Source organism: Amphiprion ocellaris, chromosome 15, assembly GCF_022539595.1.
Source record: "Amphiprion ocellaris isolate individual 3 ecotype Okinawa chromosome 15, ASM2253959v1, whole genome shotgun sequence".
In the NCBI taxonomy this organism is placed as follows: domain Eukaryota; kingdom Metazoa; phylum Chordata; class Actinopteri; family Pomacentridae; genus Amphiprion; species Amphiprion ocellaris.
In genome coordinates, this window is record NC_072780.1 from 828,569 (window position 1) to 849,806 (window position 21,238).

The window sequence follows — 21,238 nt, forward strand, 5'->3', positions numbered from 1 at the left end:
TTTAATGTTTCAGTGTCTTGTAAAAGGAACATTTAATAGAACAACAAACAGAAATACTGGCTGTTGCTAGAATTAAATCTGTAGGATATAATCACAATGTTAATACAATGACGCTTCACAGAAAAGCAAAGTAAATTTAGCAAAAGAAAACGAGGTCATGGTGAATATTCAGCAATGTGGTGGCTGTGGTGAAACCTGACAGGAGAGCTATCAGTATCTGCGGGTGTGTCAGCAAGAGATGAGGGTGGAGGCAACCCAGCAGGTGAAAAGTCATGATTATTCAAAACCAATACTGACCAAACACACACGCAGACGCACACACCAGTGCTAGTGGTCACACATTTCAGCTCAAATAATACTGATAAGCACATCTATTATTTAATAACTTAAACCATCGAAAACTGCCTGAACGCTTCAGCGCTCATTTAGCTTCTGGAGAGGTTTTGTCTGAAGGAACTGAAGGATGATGGAGGTGCAACTATCTGTACACTTTTCAAATATCTATATTTAGGAACTACTTTGATTTAAAACCACAACAAAAGTAGAGGCCAGTTTATTGGATTTTTTAAGTGAATTTCAAAGAATGTCGGGAAAGAAACGAGACTGATGGCAGAGTTTAGGGATCAAGCGATATGTTTTTTTTATTCGGGTCGATTAATATCAATCAAGGAGACTGATGACTAGCATTTGACATGCAGTGACATACATATTATATTTATCTTTCTGCTTTGGTGATGCCTTCTGTCAACTTGTGTTTTAGTTTCGGCAAAAGTGCGAACATAGGTTCATCACTCCTTTAGTGTTGTGTATTTGACATCAAGACATCAAAGTTTATTGAATTGTTCTGCTGCAACTCAACTGCTGTTTTCTTCCAGTAGGATTACAGAGTAAAGCAAAACTCAAATACTTGGAGTTGGGAAAAAGATGGAAAACCTCAAGCTAGTTTTCCATAAAAATTAAATTACAGCAATCCAAACTGTTTACTTGAGATTTTCATTTAAGTATGTCTAGCTAAAACCAGTGGCATTCATATTTTTCATGCCATAAGGACATCACCCAAGCAGTTAATTTAAGTGGGTCAAATAATTCTTTTTTTCTATCACCAATCAGATGGTGCTATGGGTGAGACATTACTCAAAATCACTGACTGGTGACGTCTGTGTGTCAACTGATTTTTGGCCTGGCTGATTATTAGATGTGATATTTAGCAGTGTTGCAGCTATCATTCTTCTTTTTTAATCCAATTCAGAGCAAATAGATTAAAAATCACTGTGGTCTTGTGTCTGTCTGAGTCACGAGTACCAGCCGATGAACAAATGTTAAAAAGTTCTCTTTCAATTAAACATGGAAAAACAATGACATTTCAACAGAGTTTCGCATCGTTGTTTGCATTATTCAATTTTTTTACACATTTTTATTTTTTACACAAATATGGGTTTCACAGTCCAAGTGTCACAATTTCAAATGAATTTATATTTTCATAAGCAGGTTTATTTTATCAAAACAACTGGAAAACAGCTGAATATTTGATCTGTTAATCAGTCAACACCTACATAGACTGTTATGTACTTTAATTGTTCTTATGATTGGTGTATGAAAGTTAATGTTTAAAAATGTGTCATTATAGCACACACGAAAAAGCAGCATTTACTCGTTCATTAATATATAACTATAAAAGCAATTTTTATAATGTAAGCCAGGGAAGCCATCTGTTAAAAAACTCAGCGCATGCACACAAACACATAATGAGCAACACACATACATGCACACAGCAAACACAATGCAGGCTGTGGGCTGTGTGTAGGTGATAAGAATGACAAGGAAAAGGTGTTGCGGGTGGGATGGGTGTGGCCAACCTGAGAGCGAAAGAGAGCAAGTGAAAGACACAAGTGAGAAAATACACCAGGCTGGTGACAGCAAACCAGAAACGGGGAATCTAACATCGCTGCTATCATCAGTGGAAATGTGTCGGCCTGCAGACTTCACACCAACATGAAAACTGACAAGCTGGAACTGAATTTGTCTTGCAGCCCAAAACTGACATGGCACACAGGACAGCAACCCATATGATTTGGATACACGGATCATACAAAGGTTGACACCTGAGCGGTCCCACAGAGCTGGCCAGGTAAGGGGAACAAAACTGTGTGACGGAAAACAGAATTTCCATGTTTTTTTTTCTGCAACAGAACATGAAAATGACTCATCTGTGTGTTTGTTCATAATTTACATGCTTAATAGTGCGTTAAACTCCAACTAAACACTCTGTGACACAGATACCACAAATATCCTAAGAGGACATTTGTGTCATCTTCTCATGCGATATGCAACATGCTAACTAATTCAGTGTGACTTTGTGTTTTGACGCACCAGTTTGTTTGCATGAGCATTTACACATGTCTGTGTGTCTTTAGCAGCGTGTCTACAGTCTGCTGTCACTGTGTGTCTGCATGCAGAGAGATGGTGCTGTGTTTTGTTGTGCATGCAGTAGTGTATGTGTGTGTGTGTGTGTGTGTGTGTGTGTGTGTGTGTGTGTGTGTGTGTGTGTGTGTGTGTGTGTGTGTGTGTGTGTGTGTGTGTGTGTGTGTAATTGAGTTATTGGTGCATGTCAATGTTAGAGAACAATGCAGACAAACAGGTTTAGTGACACCCAACCTTATGAACAAAGAACAGTGTTGGTGTGTGTGTCTGAGTGTGTGTTTTGCCTTCAGAAATGCTTACTCCACACCTATCGGCTTGGTAAGGGTGTGTATATGTCACAAGTTTTGATAGATGAGGATGACACTGCATTATTCCCACATGCAGGAAAGTTAAAAGCACACATTGAACTCATGCTGTGCATTTGTCGTGATGTCGTCGCTCTGATGCTCACAATACCATTACATCACTATGACAGCCTGACGTGTACATGACATATGTTTAACCGTTTGGTGAAACTGATCTTTGGATTACAGAAAAGGACAAGGTAGGCAAAGAACTATTTTTTCACCGAGGAAAATCCTCAAAGACTTTTCACTACTAATAAACGAGTGATATAAGGGATTAATGTGCGTTTTGTGTATTGTTGCATTTCAAAGTGTCGGGCAGCTGTGTCAACACAAGAAGAGTAATCACGAGTTTAACTACATTTCTCTGTAGCGTGTTGGTAACAGTGAATCAAACAGCACTTTAGTGAGTGCTTTAAAGGCAAAGGACACATCATGAGACTAACGCACAGCAACACAATGGAATAAGGCGTAACATTTGGTGTGTAGTTAAGATGATAAAAACGAGCTTGTATTGTGATAAAAGGCATTTTTTTAAACTTGAAAAAAATGTAGGGAAAAAGAGAAAACATACAAGCAAAAAGAAAAAACAGACACTATAATAGCATTATTTTACTATCTTATAGTCTGATCAATAAAAATACTAAACATAAATTCATAAAGTATTACACTAAAGAAATTGATTATGATTAAACAGTAAAATCTTAATAAAAAGAGTAATATGAATAATAATTTAAGGACAAAAGAACAACAGAGGAAATCCTCCGATTCCAGTCTCTGAAAGGTGAATATTTTTCTCCCTCCCATGTCAGTAGGAAATCAAATTCTTTGGGTTGTAGACAAAAAAATTGTCATCTTGGGCTTTGGAAAATACTGACCAGTATTTTTCACTAGTTTCCCACATTTCATAGACCAAATGGCTAATTGATTAATTGAGAAAATAACAGATGATAAAAGTAGCCCTTTGTTGCAGGCTAAACATTCAGTATTCATTGTCATCCTGGAAGGAAACACTCCCATCACAGCAGAAATGTTTCATTACAAGATAAAGGTGATGCAGTGATCTATCCCTCTCAGGCAGGGGTGTCAAACTCATTTAAGTTCAGGTTCCACATTCAACCAGATTTGACCTGCATTAGACCGGATCAGTAAAATCATAACATAATAGCCTATAAATAACCACAAGTCCTAATTTTTCCTTTGTTTTAGTGCAAAAAAGTACATTCCGAAAATGTTCACATTTAAGGAACCACCTTTTTCCAAAACATTATGAACAAACTGAATTTTTTAAGAAAAATAATTTCAATTTCAACAACGTTCAGCCTCAGTTTATCATTTCCACATTACAACTTCCAGATCACAGAGTGTCTACAAAGGAACACAACATTTAGTCACAACTATCTGGAACTGAATGATATAGTATTTTACTTTAAAAAAGACAAAAAACAAGACAAAATATGACAAAAATGAGACACATAACGACAAAAGCGAGAAACAAAATAACAAAAAATGAGACAAACAGCACGAAACAATTAAAAAAAAAAAAAAAATCGACAAAAAATTTGACAAAAAAGTTATAAAGCGACAAAAAATGAACACAAACGAGATAAAAAATGACAAAAGTCAGAAACAAAACGTCAAAAACAATACACAAAACAATGAATAAAGCAAAACACAGAATGACAAAAATGAGACAAAAAACACAAGCGAGACATAAAGGAACCACAAAACGACAAAAACGTGAGACGAACAATAAAAGTCAGAAAGAAAAAGACAAAAAACAACAAAAACAAGACAAAATATTCCACAAATGTGACACAAAACGACAAAAGAACAATGAGCAAAATAGTATTTTACTTTATAATCAAAACAACTCGTCACGGTCTCAGAATTATTTTAAATCTATAGTTCTACAACTGCAGTTAATGCTATCTCTGTAATTTTTACACTTTGAGGGCCGGATTGGACCCTGTGGCGAGCTGCTTTTGGCCCACGGGCCACATGTTTGACACCCCTAATCGAAGGGGCCAAGTGGACCCAAACCATGCCAGGAAAATACCCCCTACAGCAAAACAGAGCCACCACCAGATCCTCATATTGTAGGGTTCCGGAGTGTAGGCTTGTCCTTTAAGTTATTACCCATTTGCAGTTTCTGTAGTAGCTCGCCTGACACTTTCTCAACACATAAAACTAATTTAAAGTGACGCTACAGATGCTAAATAACATAATAATTGATTTGGACAAGGAAGTAACATAAGTTTAGGTAGCTGCTGTCAAAACAGGAAAAAAAAATGACAGATTGTTGTCATCTGAATCTCAGCCAAGCAGTGTTTGAGATGGAGACCTTAAACTTGGCAACATTTGCTAAACAAAACAGAGGGACAGGAGGACAACAGTGTTCGTGCCTCTGCTTGTGTAAAATGGTTGGTAGCATCCAGGAAGCAGCAGGAGTGTTTCCCTGGATTCCACGTGGGCACACTCCCTTTTAACTTTCTGATTTGAATACGCAAACTAGAGACTGCGGAAAAATGCATACTTGGAGAAAAACAACTGACCTGCAGTGTCAGACGAGGTCAAATGATATTTCCATACACACAAAAAGGCTCATATTTAGTAGTTAAGACTCACTTTTCCTGTAATTTCATGATTTCAGTGTATTTCACTGCCTTTGCTTCATCAGTTATTTTGCTTTAATTACTCCCAAATCAAGAAACTTCAATCAGATTCTTAGCGTTTTCTGGTTGCGTCACATTTTTCATTTCTCACTGCAAAATAAAGTCCTGCACCTCTATGGAAACGGTACAATCATGGCTATAGGTACAAAGAAATGTATTTCCATGCAGTATGACACAGTTATGATGCCACAAATCATTTAACATTTAATTTCTTTTAAATATTTGTCCCACAAAAATGTAAAAAAAAAACCTTAAATCAACTTGTAAAACATTTTTCAAAGTGCCAACAGGCTTTACAAATACTGGAAAAATTGTGTCACTACATAATGTAAATATTTACCTTCTTTAACATTTACCTTTCTTCAATTAGCCATGCTTGTCTCCTCTCTGCTCTGTGAAAACACAGCCTGCAGTTTACCTGAAAACGCTCTGAATTTCTGTTATGTGACTGTTCTTTGAAGCAGAGACACTCAGGGCTTCTTATTTGTTCAGAGAATTGCAGAATTTTTTGTTTTTTTCAGAATCTGGTCAGAGTGAAGACCATATTTGTAACAGATTTTTAAATGAGACATGCAGAATAAAGCGACTGATAAAATATCACAATCTTATACTTAGATGGCTCATTTTCCTGATGGAACAGCACGTCACAGATGAGCAGTTACAAGAAAATCCAACACTTCCTAATATTTTTACAGTTCATGTCTCTGAATGGAGTAATTGTGGTGATTATTTTAAGGATAACATACTTTTCAAACCTTTTGGAGAGTTTAAAATCCACTATACAAGGATTACTGAGGTTAAAATATACACAAAACTGTTTCAGGGACTTTCCTGCATAGAGATATTTTCCAAAACAATAATTACTGAAACACATAACTCCTTGAGGATAATACTGAGATAAAACATGTCTTGCGTGTCATCTGAGAAGTTTAATGGGCTGCTGAATGCCAGGTTATCCTTTCATGACTTTTATGGATTTTGGGTCACTGCTGAGCGATGGTAATGCTGATCTCTGCTCCTCTTTTATGTGTGTAACTGATAGCTGGTTAAGTATATATGTGGAAAACAAGTCGTCCAGCACTCTTTATCTGCTGTATGACGCAAGGTATAAAAGGTTCCAGTGAGCTTTGTTTGGTAAGTGTAGATAAAAAAGGCGAATGTTGAATGTATTTTACTAAATGTGGTTTTGGTGTTTGCTCTGCTGTCGATCACAGCTAATCTCTGAACCGGCGACCTCATGCAGTTATTAGAGAGGCAGATGCTGCATGACTATCTAAGCTCAGAGGATTTAGGGTTGCTGCTGAGCCGAGGAAATGTTGATCTGTTCCTCTAGCTGATAGTAATGTTGATCTATCTGTGGTCTTCTCTTCCTGTCCAGCATGTCATCCAACTCCTCGGATCCGTGTGCGCCGGACGACAACCTCTGTAGTAAGGATTATCTCTCTCTAGTAATCTTCATCGTCATCAAGCCTTTCCCTTCCCATCCTTCCACTTCAAACCATCTCCAAACTACTTTCCTTCCTCATTACGAATCTCCTCAACAAATCTCCTGGGTTTTCTCTTTCAACCTAAAACGTGCTCACATTTCAGCAGGTCAGATGTAGAGTTGCCACGATTAGTTGGTATGATCATTTAGGTTATCACTGACTGATATCAATATCTTTTAACTGTTGCATTACCTTTTTTTTTTTTTTTAACTTCAATTCATTACAACAAATATGTTTTTTCAGTATCATTGTGTATTGTTGCTTCATGACAAGTCACTTTGGCTCCAGTATTTCAATCACCTGCAGCTACATTTTTCAAAAAATCATATCAGCAGCAGAGTCTGACTCAGTTCATTTAAAGCTTCCAGAACCCAAAGCCTCTAAACTCTGGGAGCACTTCAAATGATCCCTTAACAAAAAAAACAACAACATTGTTTTACACTGTGCAGAGTTTCAATGGCCACAGCAATGCAGCGCGATGCGGAAACACACAAGAGGAACTTTACATCCATTTACTTCTCTCCTGCTCTCTGTGCTCACATGTACTGCATTTTAATACAGCTGAATCTCTCATTAAAGTGGTCTCATTTACATATTCCTCTGGTTCTGTTGTCACACAACTAATTATGAAAAAGAGACTGAAATGCGGCCCTATAAGACGACATAAAACACACCTCCAAGCTGCTGCTCTGCATCGCTAACACTGTGATTTTAGAACTGTAACATCTTCAGACAAGCTCATCCTACACAAATACAGAGTTGAGAATTTAGCTACTTTTAAAAAAATAAAATTCAAAGCTTCTACCAAAGTCAGAGAACAATTGCACAATAAAGAGAAAAGTAGTTTTTCTGTGTAAAATATCCACGTTGCACTCGGTTTAATATGCAAACTGAACGTTTCCTTTCATCCTTGCCACTACTTTGGTCTTCTGGATTGTGTTTGGTTTATGTATCCTCTTACTCATTTTATATTTAGTTTTTTTTGTCTTCTGTGTATTTTCATTACAGTAATTTGACTGTAAATCTAATACATCAGGCAAACTGAAGCGTTCTGCTGAAGTTAATCTGACATGAGAAGTAAATCTGTATAGTTTGTCTCAGTAGTTCTGTTGGATAAATCCATAAAGCTGACATTTAAAATAGACTCCAGCTCACAATATTTAACAACCATAAAATGTAGCATCATTTCAGTGTATTTAGCTACTTAACTGTCGGTTAAAAAGTACAAAGATTTTGCAACATCCAGCCTCCAGATACTGTCAGAAACACGAGTGATGTGTGAGACAACAGAGCTAGATGACTCAGGTGAGGTGGCTCATGCTAACGACCACCATTAGCATACAAGGGCTCGGTGAAACTCGCGTTTCAACGACCATCGTTGAGGAGCCAGGTGGGCCTTGGCAATGGTCGTCAGAATGTGAATAACACTGACCACACCTCACAGAGGTTATAAGCTGAGGAAACATTAACCACCACCAGAACTGAAGAAGCCTCTTGGATGAGAGGTGAAACGTCTTCAAGGAACCTTCTTAAAGTCCAGTTGGATTGATTTAAACAACTTTGGATAAGCATGACCTGGATGAATGAGAAACTAAACAGACAGAGCTAGATGGGGTAATAACTTCTGACTCACATGTAGTTCCTGGAAGTCTTTGTGATCACACAATCAAACATTATGTTATCCAAATAAACCTCTGAATAACCCTAGGGTACCACATGTTTAAGCTTCACTACAGTTAAGATTAATTTTGCCTTATTGTTCAGGATACTTTAGTGTGTTTTGTAATCATCCAGGCAGTAAATAGGTTCTCTTAACATGGATGCCATATGAAAGTCATACAATACATTGAATGGAGTTGCAGTGCTGCCTTTTTAAATTAATTAAATTCAAATAATAACTGCATCAAAAAGGAACAGTCTTATCAATAAGAGTCCCGGGGTGAGTTTTAACACTTTTGCAGGATTAAAAAAAACACCTTTTAGGTTTATATCTTCCTACTTTGTAAGCAATCATCACCTTTGTAAACTATCTTTGCCCCACATGCATTTTATTTAAAATCAGCTTTATGTCTGAGATCATTTTGTCTATTCAAGAAAGTATGAGGCTTCCAAGAACCCAAAATAAAACTACACTTTGTCATAATATAGTTTCCCTATTCACACATACAAATACAGCAGAAAAATTTAAGACGTGAATGTAGTTATGATGCAGTCTATTTACAGGGAAAGTTCAGGGCTCACATACTGGGCGACGCTCCACATTACAACTTTCAACTGGTTTTCTCAGCCTGTCTCTGAGAAGCCCTATAATAGTTAATTCAGTCTATTCTATCAGTAGAACAGAATGAGAATGCTGGATGTCATTGATAAACCAACACTAAAGTGACTCTATGGAACAGTGTTGTTCAAAGTTCAAGCACAAGCACAAGCCAAGCCTTTACTGAGAATGACAAGAAATGATTTATGCCTCTCCTCAAAGCCAAAACCACACCTAAGAATGTGCCACAACCAGAATATGATTTTCACACACTTCACCGACCGGACATTCCAGTTTCCTCTTCCAAACAACACGGATTAAGCTCAGGGTGCAAACAACAGGAGGTGTGTGAAACGATGGACTTGAAGTTAACATGTAGTAATAGCAATGTGACTGTAGGAGTGAAGAGCCAACACGAGGGACAGAAATAAATTAAAACAAAAAAAAGAATAAATTCAAGACTATCGAGGTTAATCTGGTCTCAGGGGTCAAGTTCAAGAATTCAGCTGGTAAATATGGCAAATTTATTTTAAAAAAAGAATTAGAAAAAAATATTCTCAGGCACAGCAATGAAACAGTGGTTCAGTAGCTCAAAAGAGATATTCATATAATTAAAGACTCAGTGCTGAATTCTCTGGACAGCAATGTATGACTCATTCTGGGTCATCGAAACCAGTCATACCGTCTAACTATAACCTGACTGTCATATGTTAACAATTAAGCATGCAAGTTGTTTCATTATCAGCTAAGTACAGTACTTAGCAATTCAATGAAATGACAATGACTAACACCCGTGTTATTCATCCACATGCCTCGCAATGATACAGCATCATTATTATAGGGAGAGAGAGCTGTGCATGTTAACGACTAAGCTCTAAGCTAATGTAGAAAAAAGATTTTGAATTTCTTCTCCAGTGTTCTACCTTGTTAACATGTCAATATGGGGTTTGTATATGTTTGAAGACACATTACAAGCAAAATAAGCAATGAATACCATGGATGAGCATGTTCCCCATGAAACAGTATACTGATGACAGTATTAAAAACACAGATTTAGACTTTGAGGGTTTCAAACTTAAGGAAACAATCCTATCAGGCTACAAGGTGAGCCTTTCTGTATAATTATTCTTCTTCAGAATCAGTTTCTGCTTCCAACATGTACGGATGAATTACTCCGTACTACTACCTACTACTATTACTACCGTAAAGTAGTTTTAGCAGAGGTGTAGGTGAGCCAGTGTGCTTGTGCTGCAGTGAGCATTTGGGGAGTGGGTGGAGAGAAAAGCAGGGACTTCATAGATCTGCACATTCTAGAGCAGGAGTGTCAAACTCATCTTACTTCAGGGCCCACATTCAGCCCAGTTTGATCTGAGGTGGGCCAGACCAGTAAAATCACAGCAAAATAACCTACAAATAATCTCAACTCTAAATTTTCCCTTTGTTTTAGTGCAAAAAAGTACATTCAGAAAATGTTCACATTTAAGGAATTATCTTATTGCAAAACATCATGAACATCCTGAAATTTCTCAAGAAAAATAAGTTCAATTTCAGCAACATTCTGCCTCAGTTTATCATTTCCACATTACAACTTCCAGATCACAGAGTGTCTACAAAGGAACACAACATTTAATCACAGTTATCTGGAACTGAATGATACAGTATTTTACTGTACAAGTAAAATGACAAAAGTCAGACAAAAAACAACAAAAACAGGACAAAATATTACAAAAATGAGACGTAAAATGACAAAAATTGAGACAAATGACACGAAGAGACAAAGAATTAGACAACAAAGTTGCAAAGGGACAAAAAATGGACAAATGACAAAAAAATGACAAAAGCAAGAAACAAAACGCCAAAAAGTAGACAAACAACACGAGCGAGACAAAAAAAAACACAAAATGACACAAGACATAAAACAATGAATAAAGAAAAAACACAATGAAAAAATAGACAAAAAACACAAGCAAGACAAAAAGGAAAGACAAAACAACAAAAACATGAGACGAACGACAAAACTCAAACCCAGAAACACACAAAACGTTACAAAAATGAGATACAAAATGACAAAAGGACAATGCTCAATCTAGTATTTTACTTTATGATCAAAACAACTTTTCATGGTCTAGAAATGATTTTAAATTTATAGTTTTACAAATTTACAATCTGCAGTTAATGTCTTCTCTGGAATTTTTACACTTTACAAAGTCGTCCTGCGGGCCGGATTGGACCCTTTGGGGGGCTGGTTTTGGCCCGCGGGCCGCATGTTTGACACCCCCGTTCTAGAGGAAGCAAAAGTGTTGTGCTACACCTTAGACATTTTTGGGCAAAAAGGGATTATTTTTATGGGAAAGATCTTCTAAATATTTAACTTTGACACACAGAAAATAGTTTTTAGGGTACAAACCAACAACCGGACAGTGAGAGTATTTATAGTTGCATTCACATACGAAAAGTCTTGGCCAGATTTGACTCTTGTCGAGCTAAAGATCAACATATCATCACTGTTGTAAATGGAGGATGATGTAATGTCAAGATATAACATCCTGTCAACAGGAGGTGCAACCTTTTTTAACAGGCAGCCACTCTGAATTCCAAGCAGTTTCTGAGTGTTTTATACTCCTGTCACATTTTTCCATCACTGCAGGTTCATTTTTCACTGCAACATAAAGTCCTGCACCTCTATGGAAACAGCACAACCATGGCTAGAAGGAAAGAATAGTCAAACATGTCTTCTATGCAATATGGCACAGTTATAATGCCATCAATCTTAAAAAAAATGAAAAAACAAAAGTTCAGTTTCTTTGATTATTCGTCTACGAAGTTAAAAAGAAAAAACTGAAATCAACGTGTACAACAGTTTTCCAATACCAGGTAAAGATGGCTACTCTAGATAAGATAGGCATTTGACTACAAACATATTTTTGTCATTTTTTGTAAAGATAACACGCCTTTTTGAACGTGCCAGTTGGTGTCCTGCACAATATTAGACACGGTGTTAGGAAATTGTCTACGTGAGACACAAGTGCATGCACATTATTTGCAGTTACAGCTTAGGAGCATGTCTGTACTCTCCTTAGTTCAGTGAAGAAATAAGGCACTAGAACAGGGGTGTCAAACTCATCTTAGTTCAAGGGTCACATTCAGCCCAATTTGATCTGAAGTGGGCCAGACCAGTAAAATCACAGCATAATGACCGATAAATAACCACAACTCCAAATGTTTCCTTTGTTTTAGTGCAAAAAAGTTCATTCTGAAAATGTTCACATTTAAAGAATTATCTTTTTACAAAACATTATGAACAACCTCAAATTTCTTAAGAAAAATAAATTCAATTTCAACAACATTCAGCCTCAGTTTATCATTTCCACATTACAACTTCCAGATCACAGAGTGTCTACAAAGAAACACAACATTTAGTCACAGCTATCTGGAACTGAACCATAGAGGATTTTACTGTATGATTATAACGACAAAAGTCAGAAAACAAAAACACAAAAAACAACAAAAACAAGACAAAAATCACAAAAATGGGACAGAAAATGACAAAAATTAGACAAAAACAACATGAAACAAAACAAAAAAGAGACAAAAAAGTTACAAGGCGTCAAAAAATGGACATAAATAAAATAAAACATGACAAAAAGGAGCAAAACACAAAAAATAGACAAAAAAAACGCAAGCGAGACAAAAAGGAAACAAAATGACAAAAGCGAGAAACAAACAACAAAAATATGAGACAAATGACAAAAGTCAGACAAAAAAAAACACAAACATGACAAAATATTACAAAAATGAGACACAAAACAACAAAAGAACAATGAACAATCTAGTATTTTACTTTATGATCCAAACAACTTGTCATGATCTAGAAATTATTTTAAATTTATAGTTTTAAGAATTTACAATCTGCAGTTAATGTCTTCTCTGGAATTTTTACACTTTGAGGGCCGGATTGGACCCTCTGGAGGGCTGCTCTTGGCCCACAGGCCTCTTGTTTGACACCCCTGGTCTAGAACATTTCAGACCATATTCTTAGTACTACACAGTGCAAATGAACCTGACATAACTGTGAACTTCTGTCTTTCTCTCCAAGTAACACGGGTACATCAGCAGGAAGTGATTATCGTCCCTACGCTGCTCCTCTTCGGCACCCTGATCACCCTGGTGCCCCTGTTTATACTGAGGTACCGTGCTGAACAGAAGAGGACTCGGGTCACAGTGCCACAACGTTACAACAACAAATCACACCGACACACAAAGAGGAACAATCACAGACCACACCTACAGGGCATAGACGGTAAACAAGCACACACAAGTGGATATTTTCCAAATCTCACTGGGTTATTCTCACATTTCAATTTTCTAAACTACACATGCTCCAACTGTTTTGTGTACGTCTGTCTCTCAACAGCTCCCCCTGGGATTAACCCTCTAGAACATGAAGAGGTGCCAATGTCAGTTCAACATGTGCAGCAGAATCTGAGGCCACCTCTGGCTGCAGCGCCCCAGATGTCCACAGGGAGGCATCACGGAGGCTTCAGCCAGGTCTCTGCACTGCCGCTGACCTTCGCTGTGCAGACTAATGACACAGTGAGTCTCTACAGAGCGCGTATGGACAACAGGAATGTCGTCCTGAGGGTGCTGAAAGGTAAACTGACCGGTTCCGAGCCAAACCCTTAATACAAAAGGTTCAGCAACTCACTGCTGAAGAAGAGAAAAGTTGGTTTTCTCTCTCTAATGAGCAACTAGCAGGAACTAGTTTTACACTATTTTCAGTGACTTTCCAATTTAAATTTAAAGGCAGAGAAGTGTCATATTTTGTCTTGTGGTCAATCTAAAATGCAGTATAGCAGGGGTGTCAAACATGCGGCCCACGGGCCAAAACGGGCCCACCAGAGGGTCCAATCTGGCCCACAGGATGAAAATTGCAGAGAAAACATGAACAGCAAATTGTCAATTTGTAAAACTGTAAATTTAAAATAATTTCTAGACCATGACAAGTTGTTTTGACCATCAAGTAAAACACTAGATTGCTCGTTGTTGTCATGTTTTTGTTGTTTGTGTTTCCTTTTTGTCTTGCTTGTGTTTTTTTGTCTATTTTTTGTCGTTTTGTTCCCTTTTATATTTTTTGTCTCGCTTCTGTCCATTTTTATGTTGCTTTGTAACTTTTGTCTCATTTTTTTGTCTCTTTTTTTTGTTTTATTTCATGTTGTTTGTCTCATTTTTGTCGATTTGTGTGTCACTTTTTTAATATTTTGTCTTGTTGGGGTTTTTTTTTTTTGGTCTGACTTTTGTCGTTTTGATCATAAAGTAAAATACTATATTGTTCAGTTCCAGATGACTAAATGTTGTGTTCCTTTGTATATAAACTGTCATCTGTAAGTTGTAATGTGTAAATGACAAACTGAGGCAAAATATTGTTGAAACTGAACTTATTTTTCGTGAGAAATTTGAGGTTGTTCATAATGTTTTGTAAAAAGATAATTCCTTAAATGTGAACATTTTCAAAATTTACTTTTTTTGCACTAAAACAAAGGAAAAAATTGGAGTTGTGGTTATTTATAGGTTATTATGTTGTGATTTTACTGGTCCAGATCACTTGAGATCAAATTGGGCTGAATGTGAAACCTGAATTAAAATGAGTTTGACATCCCTGCAGTATGGCAACTGTAAATGTAAATCAGGGTGTTTTGGAAAAAGAAATCATTGCTGCTCAGTGAAACGTGCCTGGTTAAATACATTTTTTTGTTCATTTCTATTATCAAACTTCTTCTTCAGAAACATCAAACAACATTGAAAAACAGAACTTTCTAGGCTTCGCTTCCTTTGTGTCTGGACTGGGGCCGCACCCCTTCATACCTGTGTTGATGGGCGTCGTTTCAGTTCAGTCACCTTTAGTTATGGTGGTGGAAGAGCTGCAGCACAGAGACCTGCTGGGTTTCCTGTGGAGATGTAGACAGGTATAGCAACACATTACATCTCAAGACATGTCATACACACCAGAAGAGACAGGTTTACATTGTGGTTTATATTGCAAACTGCAAGGTAGGCCCTTATTTCATCTCAGAAATAAGTCATATTTACCACTGTTTATATCATTTCTATCTGAATCAGTCTATTTAAGCTTCTGAACTTGCAAAAAACACACAAAGAAATCTAATTATGATCAGAAAACATTTAGGGGATTATTAGTTTGGTGATGAACACACATAGCTTGCATAAAATGGTACAATTAACCATAAAATGCAAGACCTCACCCCTGAAGCAATGGCAAATCTCTGAAATGATTCACAAATAAACATCAACTATATCAGTAATTCATCAAAAATTAGTTAAATGGACTGTATAATGTTTATTAGATGTCATCCTGCAGGCAGTAGATGGCAACATAGCTTACAACTGAAATGGTAGAGAATCAGTATCCTTAAGTAACTCGACACACTAGACAGAAGCTGCTGGTCTGACAAATATATGGTCCAGAGTCGCAGCTGCTTATGAACACAGACAGAGAGATAAAGGTTACTGTCTGACTAAAACAAGTCCAAAACATTTACACATTTCTTCCCTCTGCTCCTCTTTCCCTGAAGGATAACCCAGGTTTGGAGCCTTTGTGCAAAATGACACAGAAGAGGATCTTCACCATGGCAGGACAAGTGGCCTCCGCTCTGGTTGGTTAAACTGCTGTCTACCCTTCTGACAGTCTGCTTCATGAATCAAAACACTGCATTTGTGGGGATTATTTGAGAGACAGCGCATCGTCTCCCTGCTTACCTACTAGTGGCAAAAAAGTTCTGAGTCTGACCAATGCTATGCTGTCAATGTGAACTCTGAAAAAGTATAAATGTCATAAATCACTGCATGTATCAAAATGAAGTATTTCATTTTTGTAGTATGTTTGCAGTGCGGATTTTTTCTACTCCACAGCCAGCTGCTCATAGCCCTCATTTTCAGCCTCCCTCTTATCTCTCTGTCTCTGTCTGGACATTATAAAGGAGTACCTGCACACTCAGCGCTGCATCCATGGCAACATAGGAGCTCGGAGCGTTCTGGTTGGTGGAGATCTGACGGCCAAACTGTGGGGATTGGGCCCGGTCTACCGCAGGAGGACACAGGCTGGTTCCCCAGGGGAGGTGGAGGACATGGAGATGAGGAAATGGCAGGCACCTGAAGTGTTGGCCAGGAGAATCCTCAGTCAGAGCAGTGATGTGTGAGTGTCCGAGTTGTCAGTCAGAATATTAAACAAGTGAATGACATGTCCTGCACAGAGTTGTAGTAGCTTGACATCGGAATGCTGATTATTTGGAGTAAAGTTTGTACCGATTCGCACATTTCACTGCCAGTGTGTGGAGTTACACATGACTATATCACATAAACGGTTTACAGTTCACTTCATACACAGAGATGAGCTGGATTTTTTAAATGCACAAATTAAAAGCTTGAACAATATAACACTTGGGAGGGAAGGCTCAAATGTGTTTTAATCTTAGGTTTCTGTGTTGTCTCTACTTTAAGCCTCTGAAGTCATGTAAAAAAGAAAAGAAACAAATCACCAAAATCTCCAAAAAATTGTAAAATGATGAAAGAATAGTAAGATTTTCAACTTTCTAGCTGTCCTTGAACAAATCAGATATGACATGCCATTCTGTCACAAATATTACACAAATCTAAGTTTGTGATTTAGCAGCAAAATCATTTTGTAAAAGAACTGTTGGCAGTAACCAGATTCTAAAAAAACAAAAGAATAAAATGGAAACAAATTCCCAAGTTGTAAAATACCAATAGAGGCATCATCTTTTCCAGTCCAGTCCAGTGAAAAACGCTGGACATGCCGATTATATTTATGATCTTGGCATTCTAACTGTGTCAAACTGCACAGACAACATCTTTATGTTCACTCTAATTCTAGTCATGGTTGGGCTGTTTCCACAGAGGACTTTATATTGAAGTGAAATACTTTAATACTAAAAGAACAGCTGTTTCTCCGCAGAGGAATTTTTTGACAATCCCCAAAGAAATTTTGGACCAAAATCCGAAGAATTGAAAAGAACAAAAACCTCTATTTTTAACGATTTTTCTATTCAATTGGGGGTTTTTTTATCCAGCATTTTTGTCATCAAATGGTCAAAAATATCCAGAAAATACTTAAATTTATGTCAGATAAGGTAACACAGACTCCTTGCCTTTACTGTACTGTACCAATCATGCTTACTATCTTGTGTAATCACCACCCATAGGCCCAATATTTTTTCTAATTTAATCTCAAAGTGTAATTTAATTCCTTGTATTAATATGATTCATTCTAACATTTTTTGGCAGATGGTCCTTCGGCATCCTCCTTTATGAAATGGTGACATTGGGTGAGTTTTCTTTAAATCTTACCCACACTTCCAAGAAAAGCCGTTAATTTAATGAATAATTAAACCGCAAACATAAATATGATCCCTTTGAAAGTTAATGAAAATGGTTTGTAACAGGATATAAGTCTAATACATGACATTGTGATGTGTTCAGGTGACCCACCGTTTGCTCAGATCATGGCGACTGAACTTCTGCAGCATCTCCAAAGAGGAAAACATCTCAAACGACCGGCCACGTGCTCCACCTCACTGTAAGAACAGCAGCAGAAAACACTTTTTAGAAGCTATAGAGTGCTAACATTTCACAGCAGGAAGAGCTTTCATCAGCCACTAATCATATGTTGACTGCCTCACTTTACCTTCAGCATATTGAGGCAATACAGGCACAGCTCACACCACAGTACTATTAAAAAGGTGATTTTCAACTGGCTTTTTGATATCTGAGTGCTTTGACAAATTTGAATCAATTAATAAATCCTCATTTAACCCTCGTGTCGTCCTGCGGGTCAAAATTGACCCGTTTTAAAGTCTGAAAATGTGGGAAAAAAATATGTATTTTCACAGTGAATATATATTTTCAACATTTTTAGGAAATCTTTGAACATTTTTTGGTGGAAAAAAAGAAATGTTAAAATTTTTCTTAAGAACATTCACAAAAAAAATCAACCAAAATCCAGCGAATTTCACTGTATTTTGGTTGATTTTTATGTGAATGTTATTAAAGAAAATATTAGAAGTTTTACTGTTATATATAGAATCACTTTAGATATTTTTAGGATTTTTTTTGGAAGCTTTTTACTCATGTTTTGAAAATATTTACAAGAATTTTCTTGCCAAATTTGGGAGATTTTTTTTAAATAAAGCTTTTAAGTGAAACTTTTAAGGAATTATTGGAATTTTCTTCCTGAAGGTTTTGCAATTTTCAGAAATTTGGGGAGTTTTTTTGCTGAATTTTTGGATTTTTTTTTTCAGACAAGGAAACAATATTTTTTGGTGCCCGTAAATGAGGACAACAGGAGGGTTAAAATCAGAGCTACCCTGAGGTCGAGGCTCATTAACAATATAGCTAAACAAAGATACAAATACAAAAGTTAAACAAATAAAAAGACCGAAATAAAACTAGCGATTCACTTTTTTAAAAAGCAAATTAGTAAAATAATGACACCATCAAGAATAAAGAACAGAGTATTTAGGATGAGGTGAGTCAATTAAAACAAGAACAGCTGGAAGTAAAATAGGGGGAAATCAGAGTCCGAAATTCCCCGAGGACAAAAATGAATCCAGTTTTCGATTGTTCAGCAGCTGATTTCTCCAGCTCAGTAAACACAGCTGGCACCTGTAATTCAATCATATGAGTGGGTATGGCTGGGGCCCACATTAAAAGGGGAGCTATGGCAGGAGGTAAAAGACCAGTAAGGGCTTCTAAAAAAAATAAAAGCCAATGTCTATAATGCTGTTCAGAGAGGGACGGCCACCCAACCTCAGCATGCAGCTCACAGCAATTAGTACTGTAATTATCACTAGTAATAAATCTGAATGCAGAATGATAAACAGCATACAAGTGGTTAAGAGTCACAGCTGATGCATGCATGCAGAAAATATCAACAAATTCCAACACTGGTAAGAAAAAACAAACCTAAAAATGCTACAAAGCCCAATATATTTTTATACTGACACATGACTTATTCTTAGAAGAGATTTATATAATCTGTAGTGCTTCGAGCATCAGTGCCATATTGCTAGAGTTAAAACCTTTCAGTTTCAAAGTTTTATTGTTGACATGACGCTGAAGTCAGTTTCCATTCAGAAGTTAAAAGAAGCTTAACTTATAGTGCTGAGATACAAATTTTCCCTTTTTTCACATTTTAATGATACATTAGACATTTCAGACAAACCACTAACGCTGTCTAAAACATACTATCAAAATTGGGAAACCGTTTTTCTATTCATAAAATTGCAAATAAAGGAGATTTCCCTGCTTTTTTGGGGGGGCATCTGAGCCACATTACACCAGGCAACCTAAACACTGTCAAATCTGGACTAGATTGTCCTACAGAGATGAGAGTCACAGTTTCTGATTGTGTGGTTTTATTTACATTTTTGAAAATGTAAAAAACCTTTTTTTTTTTTTTTTTTCAAAAAACATGTCAACCACATTAGACCAACTCCAGATTAGAAATTTGTGTTCAGCCTTTGTAGGGTCTCATCTAATTCAGATTTTACCAGTCTATTTATAGCAATGTTTGATCTGGATTTGGTCAAATGTGGTTTACATCTGAAAAAAAAGCAGTGCTATCTCTCTTTTCTGCATTTACTATAAAGGTTCCATAACTCAGAAACCATGTTCTAAAGAATCTTTAGCCTCTCAGGAGGTTTTAATCAAAAAAGCAGTAAATTCTGCCTTTTTTACATTTTGCGAAGTATATTAAAAGATTCACCAAATCAGAAAATGTGTTTTAAAGAATATTTAGTCTCTCTAGGACAATCTAGTCCAGATTTGAACAGTATGTATTTAGTGGTTTTTGATTTAGACATGGTCAAATGTGGTCACGTGTGAAAAAAGCAGTGGTATTTCTCTTACATGCATTTTCACAAATAGAAAAAACGTGTTCAGCCTCTAGGGTATGGTTTTACCCGACTACATATATGTTTTTTTTAATCTGGACCTGTTCTAATGTGCCTTGCACGTGGAGCAAAACAAACAAACTGTGAAATTAGCCCCCCTTTTTTGCATTTTTACAAACAGGAAAGAGTTAAAAAGTTGAACTACTTTGAAAGTTGCTGTCAGCATTAAGAGTTTCCCTAAACTGTCTATATAATATGTACACACTCACTTAATAACCTGAAAACGAGCGTCTTCTCATTATTTAATGTAACTACGTGGCATTTCATTAGCAAACATTGACGCTAAATTAACGGTTAACTAGCTAACATTGAGTTCGTTCCAACGGACTTCAACAACGGACGAACCGTCTCTGAAAAACGAATAATAAACTTAAATGCTGTTCAAACCTGCTTACTGTTTTTCCAAATATCCACATTTTCGCTGTGTTTCACCGTGTTTTATCTGGTTTTGCAGCTACTCCATCATCAGGTGCTGCTGCCACTGGAACCCCCAACAGCGACTCTCCATGTCGGAGCTGATTAGGAAACTTCAAGTGGAAGAGCAATCAGCCAATGGGAGGACGGCTCTTAGAGTGCCGGAGCCAATGAGCTTTGAGAAATACCTGCGGGAGGCGGGATATGGGGAGGCTTACAACTATGCTGTGCTGTGATTGGCTGAGTGTTGCCAGCCGGGTGGACACCTGCAGGAATGAAGAACTTTATCGCAAACGTGCACATCATTATTAATTTTAAACACTATTTTTGTTTGGTATTATGAAGCACAATCACTTTATATGTTTCAAGAGTAATATATATTGATAGTAAATATGTCGTTTCTCTATAAACAATGGCTATGCTCACCTGAAAGACTATCATAAAAAAAATTTTAAAAATACCTGTTTTACTGCACCTTTAAGTTTTTCACTGCAGATATCAGTGTCTCCTTGACTTCTTTGGCTTCTAAATGACATGTTTCCCCTATGAAACTCATCTCTTGTCAGTTGTAAGGGTGAACAGAGGAGTTTTCATGCACCCCCAGCATCTGAGGAAATAAACACCTATTTTTGATTGAAAACAATCTCAGGGTAAG

General features: G+C 36.9%; 1 protein-coding gene across 2 annotated transcripts; it reads left to right on the forward strand.

Annotated features, from left to right (window-relative positions):
* Positions 1-1,879: 1,879 nt before the first annotated feature.
* On the forward strand, positions 1,880-21,041 carry styk1a (serine/threonine/tyrosine kinase 1a). Of its 2 annotated transcripts, none has more exons than XM_023269564.3 (10): positions 1,880-2,128; positions 6,819-6,868; positions 13,281-13,484; positions 13,599-13,835; positions 14,966-15,147; positions 15,775-15,855; positions 16,180-16,394; positions 17,504-17,544; positions 17,699-17,795; positions 20,624-21,041. In XM_023269564.3, exons 2-10 carry the CDS (start codon positions 6,820-6,822, stop codon positions 20,817-20,819), a joined length of 1,302 nt encoding a protein of 433 aa, XP_023125332.1. In that variant the 5' UTR covers positions 1,880-2,128; position 6,819; the 3' UTR covers positions 20,820-21,041. The 2 variants fall into 2 exon arrangements, with proteins under 2 accessions (XP_023125332.1, XP_023125331.1); XM_023269563.3 differs by lacking the exon at positions 1,880-2,128 and adding an exon at positions 2,804-2,965.
* Positions 21,042-21,238: the final 197 nt, after the last annotated feature.

What these genes read in the sequence shown, in the direction of transcription:
- styk1a (XM_023269563.3), top strand. Translation starts at nt 2,916, where the DNA reads ATGTTTAACCGTTTGGTGAAACTGATCTTTGGATTACAGAAAAGGACA. An exon ending in TCCTGTGGAGATGTAGACAG is followed by an intron (nt 15,148 to 15,774) that starts GTATAGCAACAC and finishes CTTTCCCTGAAG; the next exon opens with GATAACCCAGGTTTGGAGCC. An exon ending in GCCACGTGCTCCACCTCACT is followed by an intron (nt 17,796 to 20,623) that starts GTAAGAACAGCA and finishes CTGGTTTTGCAG; the next exon opens with CTACTCCATCATCAGGTGCT.